At 38.1% G+C, this 21,451-nt stretch overlaps 1 protein-coding gene across 9 annotated transcripts in view; it reads left to right on the top strand.

The window, feature by feature from the left end:
- DCAF6 (DDB1 and CUL4 associated factor 6) overlaps positions 1-21,451 on the top strand; it is a 70,205-nt gene that overhangs the window by 29,530 nt on the left and 19,224 nt on the right. For 8 of the 9 annotated variants that reach the window (XM_070750200.1, XM_070750199.1, XM_070750206.1 and 5 more), the window contains 4 exons: positions 5,989-6,082; positions 9,478-9,597; positions 11,268-11,510; positions 18,658-18,769. In XM_070750200.1, the coding sequence (XP_070606301.1) occupies positions 5,989-6,082; positions 9,478-9,597; positions 11,268-11,510; positions 18,658-18,769 (569 nt within the window). Of the gene's footprint in view, positions 1-5,988; positions 6,083-9,477; positions 9,598-11,267; positions 11,511-15,101; positions 15,270-18,657; positions 18,770-21,451 lie in introns of all 9 variants that reach the window. The other variant, XM_070750207.1, reaches the window with a different exon arrangement.

Below are 21,451 nucleotides of genomic sequence, written 5' to 3'. Positions count from 1 at the left end.
CCCTTGCCCAACAAGAAATCCTTGGTCAGTACCGCCCCTCTCGGGTATGGGGTCCTGGGTTGAAGAGCCTTCCCAGTTTGAGGAGACTGAGAAAGACTATGATTTCTCAGATGACGAGACCACTCCTGAACACCCGGTGGTGGCTGGTCTTTTTAAGGCCTCTTATTTCAAGGTTCTACTCCATAAGGCAAAGCAAACAGCTAACTTGCCAGGTTCTACTAAGACTACCGATTCTACTGAGGAACCTAAACCGTCTACTGTACTCTTCAAGGAGCCTCAGCCCGAGACTGACCATGTGCCATCCTCGGATATTTTTCTTCAAAGCATCAAGCGCCCCTGGCAGACTCCAGCAGCGGCCCAAGGACCTTCGGTCATGGAGAGGAAATTCTATACTCTGGATGAGGATATGGAGAAGCTGTTGGAGTTTCCGCCCATTGACCAGCCTGTAATGACTCTTATTTCAAAGGCTTTGGTCCCATCTGAAACTGGCGATAGCTTAAAGCCAGAGGACAGAAAGGCGGAGATTTTATTGCGCAAGTCGCATCAAATGGCCAGTTGGGGGTTTAGGGCAGCCACGGCTGCTTCCTTTTTCACTCGGGCCTCCATAATCTGGCTGCAAGAGGTGCAGGCCCGTTTAGGCCCAGAGGATGGCCGTTTACGCCAGGACATCAGCAAGTTATTAGCTGCGGCGGAATTCTCTGCAGATGCTACCCTCAATGCAGCAAAGTTTTCGGCGCGAGGAATGGCAACTTCACTGGCTTCCAGGAGACTCCTTTGGCTAAGGAACTGGCCAGCTGACCTTAAGTCCAAATGGAACCTGGCTTCCTCTCCATACCAAGGAGAGAAACTGTTTGGGGAAGCCTTGGATCCGGTCCTCATTGAGGACAAGGACAAACGGAAGTCCCTTCCCAGAGCATACAGGCGACAGGAGCGTCGCGCTACCCCCTATACTCGTCGCCAGCCATTTCGTTGGGACTCTTCCTCCTCGGGGGGTCAGACTAGGCCTTTCCAACAAGCCCAGTATGGTCAATCAGGATTTCGAAGTGACCGGGCGGCCTTTCAGGACCGTCCGAGGGGATATCAACAAGCGAGACGGCCCTTCAGGGGAAACCAAAGGGGCTTCAAGCGCAACTCCAAGTGACTTGCATCTGTTAGCGCCCATAGGAGGCAGGCTACAACTTTTCAGTGTCTCCTGGAGAAGTATCTCCACCGACAAATGGGCGCTAGCCACAATTTCTCAAGGGTTGCGTCTGGAGTTTCTTCAGCCCCCACCGCAACGATTTGTCCAATGCCCATCAACACGAGATCCGTTGAAAAGACATCATTTGCAGCAGGAGATAGACCATCTTTTGGACATCAAGGCGATAGAGAGAGTGCCCGAGCATGCCAAAGGCACGGGGTTCTATTCCATGGTTTTTCTCGTGCCAAAGGCGTCCGGAGGCTTCAGGATGATCTTAAATCTAAAGTCCCTGAATGCCTTCATCCGGTATCGGAGATTTCGAATGCACTCTCTCCAATCGATTCTCTCCTCTATTCGTCATCAAGACCTTCTGACGTCGATAGACCTGAAGGATGCTTACCTACACGTTCCCGTTTGGCCGGCCCATCGTCGTTTTCTCAGGTTTTGCCTGCACGGTACACACTACCAGTACAGGGCGATGCCCTTCGGCCTGTCCTCGGCACCTCGGTCATTTACAAAGCTGATGGACATTTTGACGGCGCATATCAGGGCCCAGTCTGTACGGGTGATGGCATACTTGGACGACATCATCGTCATGTCCAAGTCACTGCCCCAAGCGCAACAGGATTTGACTCTTACACGAACCGTCCTGGAGCGACATGGCTATACCATCAACGAGGAAAAGAGCCATCTTGTTCCTTCCACAAGCATCCAACATCTGGGGTCGATTATAGATACTGTTCAGGACACGGTATCCTTGACTCCGGAGAGGATCCTCAACATACGGCGACTGGTCAGCAATCTGTGTCGTCAACATCAGGTATCGCTGGCCCTGTTGTCCAGGGTACTTGGAACTCTCGTCTCATCCATAGGGATCGTACCATGGGCTCGACACCACATCAGGAGCCTCCAATGGTTCCTATTGCCGTACCAAAAGGGCAAGGTGAGCCATTCTCAACGGCAGGTGAGGCTTCCCGCTTACGTCAAACATTCACTGAAATGGTGGTTGTCCCCAGCATTATTCCGGGGTTCCCCTCTCCACAGCCACGAGAGTTTGGTCCTGACCACAGATGCGAGTCTGTCGGGTTGGGGGGCTCACATGGGTCCTCATATGGCCCAGGGCCTATGGTCTCAGGACGACCTAACCCCTATCAACATCAATTTCCTGGAGCTCAGGGCTGTGTTCCTGGCACTTCGAGCCTTTGCTTGCTGGGTTCAAGGCAGAGATATCCTGGTCCTAACAGACAACGTAGCGACCAGGGCCCACCTCAATCATCAAGGGGGCACGAAGTCACAGCGTCTCATGCTCGAGACTACGGCTCTCTTCGATTGGGCCGAGCTTCATCTGTCTTCATTGCGGGCGGAGCACATTGCGGGGACCAGCAACGTGCAAGCGGACTGGTTGAGCAGGGCGACCCTGGATCCATCAGAATGGCGACTCGCCCCGGTTCTTTTCAACGACATAGCCCGCCGCTTCGGAGTTCCATCGGTGGATCTTTTTGCAACTCCGGAAAACGCCCAATTGCCCAGGTTCTATTCCAGGTTCACAACGCCAGGAGCGGAAGGGGTCAACTCTCTTCTGTCTCCATGGCCCAAAGGTCTACTTTACGCATTTCCACCAACATGCCTTATTCAACGAACAGTGGACAAGATGGTGCAGGAGAGAGCGGAGCTGATACTTATGGCTCCCCATTGGCCGAGACGCCCTTGGTTTGCAGATCTAACAGCCTTTTCTGTGTCTCCTCCGTGGAGGATTCCAGATTGCGAGATAGCGTTGAGCCAGGGGTCAGTATGTCATCCGAACCCTCAATGGTTCCAGCTGACCGCCTGGCACTTGAGAGGCTGAGATTGGTAAACCAATGTATCCCGGACAATGTTGTATCTACTATGCAAGCTGCTCGTCGTCCGTCTACGGTGCGAATCTATCAAGCTACCTGGGCGGCATTTTGTAAATTTTGTTTAACACAGCGTGCTAATCCGCAGCAAGCCTCAGTTATTCTGGTGTTACAGTTCCTGCAAGCAGGAGTTGATAGAGGTCTGGCACCAAATACTTTGAGAAGACAATTAGCAGCTCTCGCGACCATTGTGCACGTGCCTCAATCTCGTTCACTAGCACAACACCCTTGGGTGCGAGACTTTATTAAAGGAGCGGTCAACTCTCACTCACCTCAGATACATAGGTTCCCTACTTGGGATTTGTCTCTCGTGCTGAAAGCTCTCACTGCACCTCCCTTTGAGCCGTTAAGATCTATTCCACTTCGACTGCTCACATTTAAGACGGCATTTCTTGTGGCGATTACTTCGGCGCGCCGAGTGTCCGAATTGTCAGCCCTGTCTACTCGTGACGATTTGTGTGTGTTCCACTCAGATAGAGTGGTGTTGAGACTGGACCCGGCCTTTATTCCCAAGGTCAACTCTGGATTCCACAGATCGCAGGAATTGGTCCTTCCTGACTTTTGTACACATGGCCAACATCCTTTGGAGTTAAGGTGGCACAAGGTGGATGTTAGGAGGGCCTTAAAGATTTATATCAGAAGGACTGCTCTATTTCGGAAAACTGACAGAATGTTTGTTTCATTTGCACAAAGATCTATGGGACTTGGGGTATCATCCAAATCCATTAGTCGCTGGCTTAGGGATTGTATTGCGGAAGCGTACAAAGCTAGGTCTCAGTCGCCTCCGACTGGCATAACTGCGCATTCCACCAGAAGTGCGGCGGCGTCTGCAGCATGGCATACCCAAGCTTCTATCGATGACATCTGTAGGGCAGCGACTTGGGCTTCACCTACAACCTTCATTCGTCATTATAAACTTGACTCGGTTGCTTCGGCTGAAGCTTCCTTTGGGAGGCGTGTGTTGCAGAGGGTTTGTTCCTCTCCGTCGACCGTGGCACAGCCTTTTCCCTCCCAAGGGATGTGAACTTTGGTATATCCCATGTTGGACTCTCCTTCCCAGTGCAGTGGAGAAGAACCGTTGTACATACCTGAACGGTCTTCTCGATGCACTGGAAGGAGAGTCCAAACCCACCCGGCGTAGTTGCCAGGTCGCCGGAGTATTTGGGTTGCGAGGTTTCTATGTTAATTGTTATATGGTTGAAGTTCAATAAATTGTGTTACCTCTATACTGTCTTCGTTTTTAAAACTGAGGTATTGGGGGCTGCTAAGGGGCGGTGACTACCTCGCATTTAAATATTTAAATTAACTCAGTCTCTACCAATAGGATTGGTAATTACCCATGTTGGACTCTCCTACCCATGTTGGACTCTCCTTCCAGTGCATCGAGAAGACCGTTCAGGTATGTACAACGGTTCTTATGAAGTGTAAGGGCTGAGGTGGGAATGAGCAGTTCGCAAGCAACAATGGCTGTTATGTAAACGAGCAACAACTGTTAATCTGGAAAAGTGGAAGGAAGAAATCACAAGTTTAATTTTTTTTACTTCTGTTTCCTAGAAGTGGGCAATCCGTTGTTTATACAGCTTCATTCTTATTTTCATTTTAATCTAGCTAAACCTTGTTTGTGAATCTTTTGCCAATCTTCAAGCCAATGATTCATACTAAACAGTGATATTTCAGGAGAGTTCTGATTTATTGCATGACATTCAGCCTAGTTCAAATATTCTTTCTGAGAGATTAGAAGAGAAAAGGCAGTATCCTTTGGGTAGGCGAGAGATTGGTGGAAGGGAGCATATAATACTGTAACCAGATCTCTATTTTCACTAAATGTTACTTCATTCGTTTGTTTGTTTATTTATTTATTCAATTTTTATGCCGCCCTTCTACATAGACTTAGGGCGGCTTACAACATGTTAGCAATACAGTGATCCCTCGATTTTCGCGAGCTCGATCTTCGCGAAACGCTATATCGCGATTTTTAAAAAAATATTAATTAAAAAAAAACCACTTCCGCGTTTGGCTTCGGGAGTCAGCTGGGAAGCGGCGCGGCTGTTTTAAAAGGTCGCAGCTGGCCTGGGGGGCTTCCCAGAACCCCCCAGAACCCCCAACCTGGGTTCGGGGGGTGCTGGGAAGCCCCCCAGGCCGGCTGCGACCCTTTAAAACAGCCGCGCCGCTTCCCAGCTGAGTCCTAAAGCCAAACGCCAAAGGCGAACTTCCGCGTTTGGCTTCAGGAGTCAGCTGGGAAGCGGCGCGGCTGTTTCAAAAGGTCGCAGCCGGCCTGGGGGGCTTCCCAGCACCCCCCCGAACCCGGGTGGCCGGGCGAGCAGCGAGCGAACGGCGGGTGACCGGGCGAACGGCGGGCGAACGGCAGGCGAGCAGGTGCTGGGGGGGCGGGGGCAGCCGACATTCAAAGCAATGTCGGCTTCCGCACTTTCGTCGCTCCCCACCTCCACCATCTGCGCATGCGCGGCCATGAAAAAAAAGGGCACGCATGCGCAGATGGTGTTTTTACTTCCGCAACCCTACATCGCGAGAAATCGATTATCGCGAGGGGTCTTGGAACGGAACCCTCGCGATAATCGAGGGATCACTGTAGTACTTTTTAACAGTGCCAGCATATTGCCTCCACAACCCACTTCAGAAGGATAGAAGACTGAGTCAACCAAATAAATAAATTCCACACTTACTTCTTTGAAACATACAGCCCACTATATATACCTCTACCTTATGGCATACTTTTTTTAACCTGAAAAAAGATTGGAAAGGCATCCAAGTTGTAGCATAGATTTAGCCAACATGTTCCTGTGCTGATAAAAATAAAATAATAAAAGTGCAAGAATTTTAATTTTATGTCATGTTTTTAACGAAATAGAATAGAACGTTTGCATCTATAATTTCCTTGCTTTTTTTCTTTAGTTACGACAGCCTCCTGTCAAACGTTTGCGATTAAGAGGCGATTGGTCAGATACTGGACCAAGAGCAAGGCCAGAAAGTGAAAGAGAACGAGATGGTACTAAATTTCGATATTTATATTTATACTAATTTTTATTCAAACTTTACTTAGTTATACGTATAATGATGCTATAATTTTAGACATGTTCTATCAATAATTGTAGAAAATGAGCATATTTAGACAATTGTCCATGACTTCATACATTATGTTTATTCAGTCTTCAGAAAAATTGTTTCTTCTTCTCTTCTATGAAGCATCAGGGCTAATGCAGAAATTACTTTATGTTAAGCCAGAATTTCCTATTATAACTAAATTGGGAAATTCTAGTGAGAAGACTTCTAATTTCTGATTTTTTCCAAATCTGTTGTGATATATTGCGAACTCATTGAAGCGGGATCATTTGTAGCTATTGCTGGAAGAGTATAAGGAGGGAGATGTAGAAAAACACCATACATGCAATTGATTTAGGTTAAACTCATAGTGACAGTACTGTCAAATCCTTAAGTCCCCAAATGTAAAGTCCTTTCAAAGTCATTCTAGCAGTAACTTTAATTTCTTCTATCCACTTTATCGTTGTCTTCTATCCCCTCAACTTGTTGTCCATCACTGCTTTTCTTACACTTGAGTTTTAACTTGACTTTAATTCCCTAAAAGGAGCAGTCCTTTTTTATTTGACGTAGAACTTTGTTGATTGGAGATTCTCATGATTCATGATACCCTTAGCAATTGTTTCCAGATTCATCATTCAGAATTATTGTTCTCTCCCTTTCTCAATGTCTAGCTTTCACAGCCAGGTGCTACCACTGAAAATTGCAAAGAAAAATCCCATTATTTTAACTATCCTTATCTTTTTCCCTGAGATTAATCTTTTCTTTACATTTCCAGGACATTTTATTTATTTGTTTATTTGTTTATTGTATTATTGACCCTAGCTACCAATTTCACTTTTTCACCTTCAAATAAAGTTCATAAAGCATGTCAGTTGCTATAATCTTTAAGAACAGATTTCTCATGTTCTGTTTTTATTTTCACAATCAGCCTAAGTCACATTTACTTTTACTTTACTTTCAGTTAACAAGACTGTGTTAACTGTCTACACATTCCAGTTCCAATTTAATTTAAAGTCATGTCGTCTTGTTCTATTTTTGTTGTTGTTGTTGTTGTTTATTGTATGAATTCCTCAGGAAAATAATATTCTGTTACACACTTTAGTAGTATTTCAACTTCAGCATTATCATTAAAGCAAAGATTTTTTTTTAAAAAAAAACTTACATCTTCTTGCTCTCTTTATTGATCTACCATCCTAGGCCTTTCTGGTTGTTAATTTGACACTTTTCTCTCAATATATATCTCTAATCTTTTTTGTAAGGATGAAAAATGAAAATTTTGTGTGGAATTAGTGCTGTGATTTGGTAGTTTTTACATTTCATAATTTTTACTATAGATATATCCAGAACTAATCTTCTCTGTACTTTAAACCAGATAATGTTGTTTTATATTTGTTGACACAGAACTGTTTAATTGCCTGTTCTAAAAGTATTTTATCTGTGCTTGGTGCTTTTCTATTTGGACATTACCTACTTTCTATCAGTTCCTGAATATATTTGCATTCTGAAAACGTTTCTTACATTCTAATTCAGAATTTATTTATTTATTGGATTTGTATACCGCCCCTCTCCGTAGACTCGGGGCGGCTAACAACAATGATAAAAACAGCATGTAAGAATAATGTCCATGTTTTCCTTTAATGCAATTTCTTTATGTTTCGTCTGTTATTCTTAAATATTCCTACTTCTCTTGATTTTCCTTTATTTCTCTGATATTCTTTAAAATATCTCTTCTTTTCCTTTTAATGTTATCTCCTATTAGTCACCATTCTTGACTGGTATTTTTCCTTATTTACCCTTACTTGTTGAAAGTTGTGTTTCAGTAATATGTCCTGTAAATTTCTCAAAGTTTTCATCCTTTATGTTTTACTGGCTGTTGTAATAGCGTTACTGAAAACCACTTGGATCTTTTTGTCTTTGGAATTTTGAGAACATATTTTCACTTTGTTTTTCATGTCTCTTAAATCTTAAAGATTGATTTTGTAGATTAATGCATAAATTTGAGGCCAAGAATTCATGGTCTGTTCCACAGTCTGTATCTGGTAGTATCCTGGTTGACTAAATTGCACTTCTTATCATCTGTTTCATATTGTCAAATCAATTTGATTTCAGAGTTGTGCATTTTTTTTATTTATTTATTTATTATTTATTGGCTTTATATGCCGCCCCTCTCCGAGGACACACATTTTTTGATGTGATTGTGCTGAGTCTGCATTTCTAGTCCTTAAATTAGGTATTATGTTAATTAATTAATTACTTTACTTATTTATTTATTTATTAGATTTGTATGCCGCCCCTTTCTGTAGACTCAGTGCAGCTAACAACAATAATAAAACAATATGAACAAATCTAATATTTAAATTAATTTTTTTTTTAAAAACCTTATTTAAGAAACCAATCATACACACAGACATACCATGCATAAATTTTATAAGCCTAAGGGGAGGAAATATCTCAGTTTCCCCATGCCTGATGACAGAGGTGGGTTTTAAGGAGCTTACGAAATGCAAGGAGGGTGGGGGCAACTCTGATCTCTGGGGGGAGTTGGTTCCAGAGGGTCGGGGCCGCCACATAGAAGGCTCTAATTTAGTTCAAAATTTCCTGTGATTCTTTTTCTCTGGTTTCTGTATTAAAGAGACCCCCATTGAACCCGTATTATATCTTTTTAAATACTGTTTTTAACAACACTTTCAATTGGCCATATGATTCCTGATTTTCTTAACTGCATATTTAGCAAGTACATTCATTGATATTCATTATATATACTCATGCAACTAGATCCTATAATTTATTGGGTTATTGTCAAGTACTGTATATGTTTAGCAAATTTCTTTTTGAATATCATTGCAATTTTTTTGCTGTATGGTCCAGTGTTACAAATTATATAATTATATGATTTTAAGTTGGCTTCTCTCATACTTGCAGAACTCACTCAATCTTACGACCATTGTAGATTAACCTTAATTTTGCCACTGTTCCATATTCCTTTGGTTTTCCCTATCCTTTCAGATTCTTTTACAGAGTCATCCTTTTTTACACATTGTGGCATTTTAAAATGATTACATTTTAAAATAATTATTGATGGTTTTAGAAGTTTCCATATTTGCTCTTTAACTTGTTTTTGTTAGATTATTTTTTACCTATGAGCTACCCAGATTTACCTAATTGAGATGGGCAGCCATACAAATAGCAATAACAACAACAGTGGTACTAAAATACAAAAACCCTACAAAATATAAAAATTAAATATAACTTGTTTTTATTCTTTCATTTTTCAGAGATGTAAGTTGCAGTTAGTAAAAGCAAAAGTACAGTAAAAGCACTAACACCACTATTTATACATAGGTGAACAGAGCCCTAATGTTTCATTAATGCAAAGAATGTCTGACATGTTGTCAAGATGGTTTGAAGAAGCAAGTGAAGTTGCACAGAGCAACAGAGGAAGAGGACGATCTCGCTCTAGAGGTAAATGCCTTTAACAGCCTTCACAATTAAGTGACAGTAACAAATCTATTTAATACAAAATATGCTGATATTATAAGGTTGCTATCTCAACTCAGGAACGAATCTTTTCTGAATAATCTTACCTGATTTTTTCATTGGTTAACTGATTGTGGGAGTGCTATAAACATGATTTTTTAAAATTTCAGCATAGCATGCTGATTAATAAATTAGTAAAATGTTGGTTAAGTAATCTGAAGTTCAGTGAAAATCGTTGACTCAAAATTGGCTCAAAAGTAATACTTTGATTGTTCACTAATGGTTCTTCATTAAGTTAAAGACAAATATCAACCCTGTATGTGAAATACTATATAATTCAATAAAATTGAAGAGAGGTATGTTTGTTTATTTATTTATTTATTTATTTTATCAGATTTGTATGCCGCCCCTCTCCGCAGATTCGGGGCGGCTCACAGCAACAATAATACAATGTAAACAAATCTAATATTTAAGTTAATTTAAAAAAAACCCAATTTAGAAACCAATCATACATACTAGCATACCATACATAAATTTTATAAGCCTAGGGGGAGTTTACCATATTTGCAGATGATATAGATAAATTGTATTATAGAAAACAGAAATAAAATTCAGAATTACCTTGATAGAAATTATCTGAAAGTTACAACACCAAATTTAATAGAAAAAAATGCAAAATTCTTTACCTAAGATACAAATATCAAATGCCTAGGCATAGGATGAAATTTATAAACCCTGGCTTGGCTTTTATAAAAAAAGATCTTGGAATAGCTCAGGCCAAACTCAATATGACTCAATAGTGTGAAGTGGCTCAAATAAGTGCAGCAAAAGTGATTGGGGCAAAGGGGGTGGGTGGGAAGTGAGCTTGATGATGAGCATATGTAGCTTTTAAAAGATACAACAAAAAAGGAAACCAACTCCCCCCAGATATCAGAGTTGTCCCCACCCTCCTAGCCTTTCGTAAGCTCCTTAAAACCCACCTCTGTCGTCAGGCATGGGGCAATTGACATGTTCCCTCCCCCTGGGCTTATAAAATTTATGCATGGTACGCTAGTATGTATGATTGGTTTTAATTTGTGGTGTTTTTTAAATTAGCTTAAATATTAGATTTATTTTACATTGTATTGTTATTGCTGTGAGCCGCCCCGAGTCTGCGGAGAGGGGCGGCATACAAATCTGATTAAACTAAACTAAACTAAATAATGCCACTCTTCAAATACTGTATCATGTGGAATAAAACCTCATTTTTTCCTCATTGCAAACATGCAATAATGGATTTCTGTTATTGAAAGGTGTAGACTCATGAAATCAATCAAACAAAAAGCAGACAAATATTAGAAAAAATTTCCTAACAACAAGATCAGTTTGATAGTGGAAATTATGAGCAAAAATAATTGTGGGCTCCCCTTCATTAGAAATATTCAAACACAGTGTTAACAATATGGGAATGATTTAATTGCCATCCTGCCATGAGCACGAATTGGACTTGATAGCTTAAATGGACCCTGCCAAATTTATGGTTCTCAGTATTACATTTAGCACATTTAATCTATTTTGTTGAAGGTATTAATTTGTTATTGTGTTGAATAAATATAAACCAATAATGTTTTTTTTTAAAAAAATAAGGAAAGTTAAGTTGATGCTTTTCTTCAAAGGTGGAACAAGTAGATCAGATGTTTCTACCCCAGGAAATGTCTTGCCAGGTGCTGAAACAGAAAATTCTATGGAAGTAGATGGCCCTGAACAATTGCAGTCATCCTCATCTACAGTGTCAGCTCAAGCGCCCTCAACATCTTCATCAACAGAAAGTCCTCCTTCTACTTCTTTACTCTCCTCTCCTGACAATGAACAAAGGCCTTTCTTGGAGACACCTGCACCTCCCACACTCCATCAACCTGGTATGTAAAGTTTTCTTGTTAAAAGAGCATATGTATTTAATATGTATAAGGCGTTTAAAATACGTATTTATTATATCAGTGTTCAGTCTGGTCATGTACTGGGATGAATGACCTCCAGTTATAAAATATTTTACATTAATCTTCACTCAGAATTTTACTAGTCTAAAGTTTGGCTATAATTTGTTACAACACAGCATATTGCTATTTTTCTCCAAAAAGATCTGCCATTAAATGTTTAGTTCAATTTCTGACCTCCATAACAGTTTTCAAGCTTTATAATGTATGTTGAACATTGTAGGTGAATTGAGTTTGTTTGTTCCCAGATTTTCATTGATAGAGCTTTTTTAAGAATTAGTTCAACTGTAGTTAGATTACACATATTTTTAAATCTATAATGCTAATATGTAAATATGAAGTAACTTTGTTTTATAACCTAAATTAGTAATAATTAATGTGAAGATATTCTTAGGAGAAAAAGGGAGAACTGTACAATTATATAGTCGACCACCTTTCACAAGAATTACTGTATAATATATTGAATGCAAGACACCATTGCCATTTAAAAAAAAACACCCTTTTTCCCTAAAAGTTGCTTACTACATGAATGGAAGCTTATTGTTTAATAAATACAAATGTAAAAATGCTATTTTGGTTTGTAGAACTAATTGTGTGAATCTTTAGGTTCTGACCACATGTTATTTCTATTAAGGAACCAATCAATTATTATCTCTTAATTGTTCTGTTATTTATTGTACTAATCATTTATCAGCAAGAATTAGACTTACATTACAATGGATATTGTCTTATTTTAATTGAACCGTACATCTTGTGCCACATCTGCATTGTTCATGCAACTTAATGAGCTGACTGTTGCAATATAGTAGAAAGTAGTTTTCCCTTCATTAGTTATACTGCTTTTGCCTAGCTTATCTACTTGGAGTTTTATTGTCAGCTGATCTATAGGAAGATTTACAAAAACTGCAGTGGTAGAAAGTAATTGAAAATTGGTATCAAAAACAGTGGCCCCAGCAGCTTTAATAATAACAGAGTTGGAAGGGACCTTGGACGTCTTCTAGTCCAACCCTCTGCTTAGGCAAGAGACCCTACACTACTTCAACATCTGTTTAAAAACTGTTTTAAAAAGTGTTGGAACATTCACAACTTCTGGAGGCAAGCTGTTCCACTGATCAACCGTTCTGACTGTCAGGAAATTTCTCCTTAGTCCTAACTCACTTTTCTCCTTGTTTAGTTTCCACCCATTGCTTCTTGCTCTACCCTCAGGTGCTTTTGAGAACAGGTTGACTCCTTCTTCTTTGTGGCAACCTCTGAGATATTGGAACACTGCTATCATGTCTCCCCTGGTCCTTCTTTTTATTAAACTAGCCATGCCCAGTTCCTGCAATCGTTCTTCATATGTTTTAGCCTCCAGTCCCTAAATCACCTTTGTCGCTCTTCTTTGCACTTTTTCCAGAGACTCAATATCCTTTTTGCATTGTGGCGACCAAAACTGGATGCAGTATTCCAAGTGTGGCCTTACCAAGGTCTTATAAAAGCGATGTATTAACATTTCATGTGATATTGATTCTATCCTTCTGTTAGTGCAGTATAGAACTGTCTTGGCTTTTTTGGCAGCTGCTGCACACTGATGGCTCATATTTAAATGGTTGTCCACTTAGGACTCCAAGATCCCTCTCACATTCCTTTGTAGCCTTTAGAAGTTGAGTATTGATATGTTAGAATTCTTGCTATAATCCAATAGAGACAATTTTTTAAAGTTTACTGGAAATCGAGTCTAGATTTCATTCTATAGACCTTTATTTGTCTAAGTTAACCTGCTTGCTTCTGTACTGGAAGTTTAGTTTCTTAACTGTGAGGTAAACAACATTTACCTGGCTTTGCCTGAGAGTCTCAGGGCACCAATGATAACTTGAGGTGAGACTATTGCGATCAAATCTCTTGTGCGTGCTTTTGTAAAATATGACAATTACATGTTTTTATACTTTTTGCTATATGCCACCCAAAATCACTTCTTGTGAGATGAGTAGCCATATAAATTTAATATATAAACAAATCAAAATGCAACAATTAGAATGCAGTTAATTTTGAATTTATTTCATTTCTTTATATTGTTCAATCCACTCACAATAAAATTCTAGCACACGTCCCTTTCCCAGGCCATGGTGTTAGAAGACATCTCACAGAAAAGAATATCTTCCAAATAAAAAAATGAAGTTTCCTTCGAGGACGTCTCAATGAAACTTTAATAGATACTCAATTTGTTTTCCTGGCAAACAGTAAAAATGGCTTCCCATCCCCACCTTCCCAAGTCCAGTATAGGGCTGAAATTTCTCAATTATCTCCCATTCAAATATGGACTCCACCATCCAACCTTGATTATTTTTTTGAGATGGTTTGATAGTGCCATATAACTGGAATCTTCTATGTACATTTCAGCAATTAGCTCACTGTGTTGTGGCTGTTATAGCCAAACTATTGTTAAGTGATATATAGCCAGAAAAATAAATCAGTTAATGCATTTGAATAAATCTGATTTAAGGTAGTTAATACTCCTTCAAATGGTAATGCTTTAAATATTATTTAAATTGGATGATTACTAAGAAAAGGTATTGCCTATAGGAGACTAATTTGTTGCAGTAATTGTTAGTATTTTATTAGTTCAAGTGATCTTAAATGTTTAATTCATTTTTCTGCTCTTATTTTTAATCATATTTCCCAAAAAATGTCATGAAGTCCGTTCAGAAAAATAATAGTGGTCTGAAAATAAAGCAATGCATTATTATGCTCTGAATTACATAATGTTAATTCTTTACATAAAATCTATTGTTTTAGTGGTTTTTAGTTTCTCACTTATACATGTACTAGAACATGAAAACATTGGAATATATCAAATAGCAATGTTTCCTTTCTGCAGATTGAACACTAAAATCTTCTAATTGTCCTATTCCTCCTGGATGATTACTGCTGAGTATTGAGAAACCTTTTAATATGTTGTGTTGACTGGAATAGAGAAGTAATTCATTACATTCAGCATAGCAGTTGCCTAATCAAACCAGAAACAAAAACATCCCCTCCCTCATTTTAGTACTAGACATCTTTTACAGTACTGTGCTTTATCACAGTCACAATAAATAGGACTGTATAGCTACATTTTATATTGTAATTTACAGCCTAAAATTTTGATGGCAACTTTGATAGTTAGGCTTCAGTTTTCCCCACATACTACATTGATCTCTTTATTCCCAAACAGTCATATGCGTGGAAATTATCATGTATCCATATTTTTGCATCTATATTTTATTTTATTTTATTTTATAGAACTTAACTGCCTTAGTAGCTGAGCAAGTCGAGCTAGGAAACATACATAATGAGCATAATTCTCATACTTAAGAAAATAATAATAAAACAAGTAGAAGCACATTTTGCCTCTGTGCTGATATTAATAGTCTGCTTTTAAAAATGAAATTTGATGCTTGTATTCTCTACATAATATCTATTACCTTGCTCTTTAGTTATATTCTTTTTATCTTATGTTCTATGCCTGTTTCTTTTTTACACCCTTTTTCCTGTCAGAATTAATGGCACCTGAGTTAGCTATACTCCGTAGGGGCCTGCAGCGGCTGAGGCTTAAGAAGGCTGAACAGCAGAGACAGCGAGAGCTAGCGGAGGGTTCAGCACAGCAGTCCTCCAGCTCTGATCAGTCTTCCCCTAAGGGATCCTCACAGGACCCTCAGCCTACAGGTTGTCATTTGTCAAGGTTTATTAAGCAGCTAATGTAGTTACGTAGTTTGTGCTGCTGTTGTTTGCTCAAGACGCTTTCCCTCAAGAACAAAATAGTGTATGCAGTTGCTGCTTGCCTGTTGCATTTGTTGGTATTTATCATCACACAGTTAACTGACTAATACTTGGCTGTATTGTTCTTTACCTCTATAACACTTTTTAGTTAAGGATATGTCATCTCTGGATAAAATGTGATTTTAAAACCCCCACTGTTTGAGCATAATCAGTTGTACCAGTAAGGCCCTTCTCTTCCATCCTGATGAATAGAAAGAATTCATTAACCCAGTGCCAGCGTTTAACTAGGCTTAGTTAAACTTTGTTAAGTATTCCCTGGAATGGAAACTCAAGAGAAATTATCTCATTTCATTTCTGCTAAAACTGCAAAGGTAGCTTTTGTGATCAACCAGGAATGATGTATGATTTTCTAAGATTGTTGTTTGGGTCAATCTGATCTGAGGCTGTTTATGGTAAGGTTTCATAGTAGGGAATTTCCCCTAGGGTTTTGTCCCATTGTGATAAATTTGTAACAATGAAGGGTTTATACATTTTTGGCTTTGTTTTCTTTTATTGAGACACACAACACAACTCAATTTCACATAAATAACAACCAAATTATAAGATCTTTCCATTTGAAGAAGCAAAAATTGTTCAAAACTATAAACTCATCCTTCTACTAGGTGGCATTTTTATTTAACTCACAAATTACTAAAATTTGTCTTATGTATTAAAAACCAATGCATGGTAAAAATAGTTTTACTCTTCGTGGTTTGGATTTTTTAAAATTGATTTTGCTAAACCTTATAAATAAATATAAATATATAAAAGTTCATGAAGCGTTATCCTGGTTTGAAATGAACTTGAGAAATTCCATGTTGCTTATAAAACCATTGATATTAAAACAAACAGAAAAGTTTTTTTCATGCTTTTACGCAGCACAAGGTAATAAGCTTTTTATCTTTTAGTATCTTACACCAGATTTTTTTTTTGCAGAACAAGGTTCCAAACTACTGGCAGAATGAACCTCCCCCCCAAAAAATATTTCAATTTAGTTTCTTTTTTCACTGAGTGACACAACAACATAGAGTGACTGATCTGCATTTATAAATGATTTGCCTTTTAGGGCTTGAGAATATGGATGGTCCCCCTTAATAAACCTCACTTTTTTGAAATGATTGCTTGAGCCAAGGCTACTTGTGCAGGCTTTTAGACAGGCAGTCTGAAGGTACTACACACTACCGGCAGAATATGTGAACTTAGTTCTGCAGTTCACTGAACATAATTGGTTTTGATACAGTAAATGGACATAGGTATGACTCTTAAGTCATGCTTTAGTACTATATGTCAAGTTAGAATACTAAATTTTATAGCATTTATTTCTTTGTAAAGTAGGGTTGTGCAAAATGTGTCAATCTAGAACTGTAAGAATTTTGTTCATCCCTACTTTAAAGTATGTTTAAGATATCAGTTTCAATTGTCTTTTAAAAAATTATTATGATTTAACTGTCATAATTCTTTAAACACCATTGCCTTCATTTTCTTAGTCAGGTATCTTGTTTAGCAACAGGATAATTTTATTCCTCTAGTCATGACATAAGTAAATTGAAAAAGGGGGGGGGGGAGATATTACAGCCTGTTTTTATTGCTTAACCCATCTTTTAGAAGAATGCATCTAAATACTCCTATGCACTATTCAGGCTCCAATAATTTCCTTAAAATGACATATCATGGAATACTTTTGTTGCTACCACACTAAGATTTATATATGAGTTGATGGAAATATATTTAAAGATGTATAATATTAAAAATTCTCTTTCCTTCCTATTAAGTCAAAATATCATGTAGACATGCAATTATTTTGAGATAACAAAATCTAGCTCCAGAACTGTCAAAGGTAAATGTGAAATCATATGTCTAATTAAATATATCACTAAATGGGTTACAAACAACTTTTGAGAGACTGTTTTGAATTCAGGTATTTAATTGCTGATTCACAGTTCTGATACTTTGTACATGTTAGTATGATATAATGGTTAAGGGATAGTCTACAAATAGGGGAGACTGGAAGTTCCAAGCCTCTTTTAGGTATAAAAACTATGTAGGTGGCTTTTGACCAGTTGCTGTATCACAGAAAAGCTATCTCACAGCATTGTTGTTCAGGAAGTAGGCAGGAGTATGAGTTATGCCCACTGCCTTTAATTTTATATATATATAAAGTTTGAATAATCAATAATCATAATAATCTTAAATCTTGTGATAATACCTTTAATATTATTATACAACAATATATGCCTGTCTCAGGTATTTGGAAAGGATTCAATAAAAGGGACAAAAATGGTAAATTCAGTCTAAATATCTGGTTTACTACATAACCATCCATAATATGCATAAAGTGCATAAAGGCGTATTCGTATCTATTGCCAACATGTTGAATTACAGAAATTGTGTGAGATCCTGATTTTTGTAGTTTGTGTCATCCCTTCCTTCCATGACTTTTGTTATATAAGATGAATTTTATAAAATAAAAACAGTGATCTGTTACAAGTTTCTGGGCTCAATTATGACAATTTGCCCTCAGATTGGTGTTGTTTGATAGTATTTATATAGATCAGGATAATGTACCCTAACTTGACTCCTGGTTCATATACGTTTAGTGGCATTCAGATTGATGCACTATGGGTGACTGGATATATACATATTCAACATGAAGCTTATTTTTAAAATATCTAAATTCATGACTTATAATTGTAATTTACTTAGTTCTGTGGTAATAAGAAATTGCATTTTTATTATTATTCCTCAAAAGAAATTAGGCAAGCCACATATAAACATAAGAGTACTAATGTTTTTAGTCTGTTATCCTGCTGACTCCTAAAGTTTTCTACTAAGTTACAATACAAATGAAAGTTATTAATCCTGAGAATATATTCAGTTGCCAATTTAAAATGGTTAAGTATATTTAATCTGGAAATGTTCATACAGCGTATATAATAAACATTATTATTTTAAATAATATAAAATTGCTCCAGCATTTATTAGTGTAAAAATTATTTATTCATTTCTAAATTTTAATTTTGTGTCTCTTTGGCTTATTGCTTTTGGCAAGCAGTACAGAACTATAAATTTGTTACTACATATTGCACATTAATATTACATATTATATATCTTTAAAAGTCTAAGGCTAGCGCAAGCTAAATAGCACAATTGTGTGGGGGGTTATCGGTTTTTATATTGAGGTTTTATCTTTGAAAGCCAACTGGTATCACTTGAGGGAATTGAGCAACCATAATATTTTTATCAATCAATCCATCCATCAATCAATCAATGTGTTTGCATTTGTAACTCTTTTTAGATGATGAAAAAGCAAGTCCACGGCCAGGAGCAAGTGAACCTGTTTTAAGTTTACATTATAGCACAGAAGGAACAACCACAAGTACAATTAAATTAGATTTCACTGATGAATGGTAAGTACTTATAGTAAATATAAGTTATGTTTTGAACTGAAATTTTTATAACATATCTATTTTTATAACATATCTATTGCATACATCTTATACTCATTGTTCAAGTTCTCCCTTAGTCATGAAAGTCAATTGGGTGACTTTGGGCCAGTTACTCTCTCTCCCTCAGCCCAACCCACCTCAAAGAGTTGTGGGGATAAGAGGAGTCCAGAGTTATTAGTAAAATTATAAGTGAGGCATACAAATAAATAAAATGAATAATTGGACATCTGATTTCCATATGCCCCTTGATTAAGATAGCATCATTTACTGAGCCAATATTCCATCCATTTTCTCAATGCCAAGGTCAATTCAGAATATACAAATCTTAAACAATCTTCTGGAACATTAGTAGGAATAAGACTAATTATTCTAGGATACAAGCTATTTCAGAGGAAGAGGTTTATCATCAAGAAGGGCTAAAAATGACACTCTAAAATAACCTTTTCTCAATCCTACTGGACAGATTGATTCTATTCAGAATAGGCTATCGTGTATATCACCATGTCCTAAACCAGTGATTTTCAACCTTTTTTGAGCTGCGGCACATTTTTTACATATACAAAATCATGGGGCACATTGAGCGGGAGGGAGTGGGGGGGCTAAAAAGTTTGGACAAAAAAAATCTCTCTCTCTCTTCCTTTCCCTCTATTTCTCTCCCTCTTTCTCTCTCTTCCTTCCTCCCTCTCTCCATCCCTCTTTCTTTCTCTCTTCCTTCCTTCTTCTCTTTTTTGCTCTTTCTATCTCTACCTCTCTTTCTTTCTCTCTCTTTCTTTCTTTCTTTCTCTTTCTCTCTTGCTTTCTTTCTCTCTCTCTCTTGCTTTCTTTCTCTCTCTCTCTTGCTTTCTCTCTCTCTCTCTCTTTCTCTCTCTTGCTGAGCTTCGTGGCACACTGGTTGAAAAACACTGTCCTAAACTATAAAGTTATCAATATGAGAAATCCTGCTAGATTGCCTGTCTATAACAACAATTCCTTAAGTGGTTATTTCTGCATATCTAGGTTGTGTTTATGATAAACCTCTGACAGGTATTTGGGGCAAAAATGTGTGTTTCTGGCAATAATCATGATCTAAGATAATTCCGTAGGGGCTTTATAGTGCCTGAATGATACATTAGACTTTAAAAAAGCATCTTTATTTTTTTATAGCAGAAATAGGGTACCCCTCAGCTGATCCAGAGGAAAGGCTGGCAAGACTTTCTGCTGCCCTTCCATTTTCTCAGAAGCTGGGCTTTTTTTCTAGGCAAATATCAGTGTACTCTTGTTGACTGGAACATTGCAACATAACCTGGACAAGGAGCAGGACTTCAGAGAATTCAATTAAGTGTCGGTTTTCAACAGATGCTGTGGGGGCCTAAGTTAAGAAATCCAACTCTCCTCTTCTAAAAGGGCAGCCCTATAAGAGAATGGGAAGGGTTTTAAATCTGATTAGTTATAAATTTTGAACCATCGGATCCTATCTGCTCAGAAATAGCCAGCTATTTTATATGTTTACCACTTCCTGGAATACAGTGAAGATATGATTTATATTATGGGTTTTCACAGGGAAACAAGGTGAAGATAATGATATGATATCATGATGTAACTTATGTAGTTGTGATGCAAGTATCAAACCATGTTATTTTTGACGATGTCATGATACATGTGTTATCATTTTGACATTGTTGCAGCTCATTACAAATGCCACTGGTTTCTAGCAGTGTTCCCTCTAATTTTTTTGGGGGGTGGGCGGAAAAGTATAGTGTCTGAGCGGCAGTCCCTTCGGGACTGGGCGGCACAGAAATAATTAATTAATAAACAAACAAACAAATAAAAAACCCACCCTGTTTTGCCTCAGAGAATTTCAAAATAAAATACTGTACTGTGTGTCTATAACAGTGAGCTCATAATAGGGCAACTCTATCAATATCAAAATACCACTTAAATAGTTGAGCTAGTTTCAAACTAGATTTTGATTTTCTTTCTCTCTTCCTTACTCCCATTCTTTTTCTTTCTCTTTTCCTTCCTCTCTTTTTTCTATCTGTTTCTCTCTCTTCCTCTCTTCCTCTCTCTCTCCTTCCCTCTCACTCTTTCCCTCTCGGCTTCTGGGCAGGTTTGGAAAACTCTGAGTTGATGATGATTTTTAAGTGAGCGATTGCTCACTGCTCAGCTTAGAGGGAACTATGAGTTTCTAGCCCTGTTTGTCTTTATTTCTGTGGAGCCCTTCGTGCTGCTTAAAACATTGCTCTCTTAGAAGAGGAAACTTGAATTTCTTTTTATCTTTAATGTCAATTGATGTGGATGCTTTTTTACATTTTTGCTCTCCTATTCAGGTAAGTCCAAAATAGGATGGAATCGCACAGCACAGCCATATAACTTTAGTACTATAGTTCACACTCTTAAAGATGTAAGTGAAAACAACTGAGGGATTTCTTAATAGAAATACTTTCTGTCAACTTGTTTCTCTGCCATCTGAAAATGCACACATTGTTATTGTAATGTAACTTTGTTACTCTTCTGATTTCCATAGACATTTTAATTGTGAGTTTTTATTCCTAATGTTTGAATTTTATATTGCTTTATTCTCCCTCATGGTGGATATAACATCCAAGCATGGGTTAATTCTGTCTGCTCTCTGATTGGACTGAGTCTGTCAAAACTGTTAAGGTC

The sequence above is a fragment of the Erythrolamprus reginae genome, chromosome 4 (assembly GCF_031021105.1).
Source record: "Erythrolamprus reginae isolate rEryReg1 chromosome 4, rEryReg1.hap1, whole genome shotgun sequence".
Classification (NCBI taxonomy): Eukaryota; Metazoa; Chordata; class Lepidosauria; order Squamata; family Dipsadidae; genus Erythrolamprus; species Erythrolamprus reginae.
This window is presented reverse-complemented; position numbering and strand designations above follow the sequence as displayed.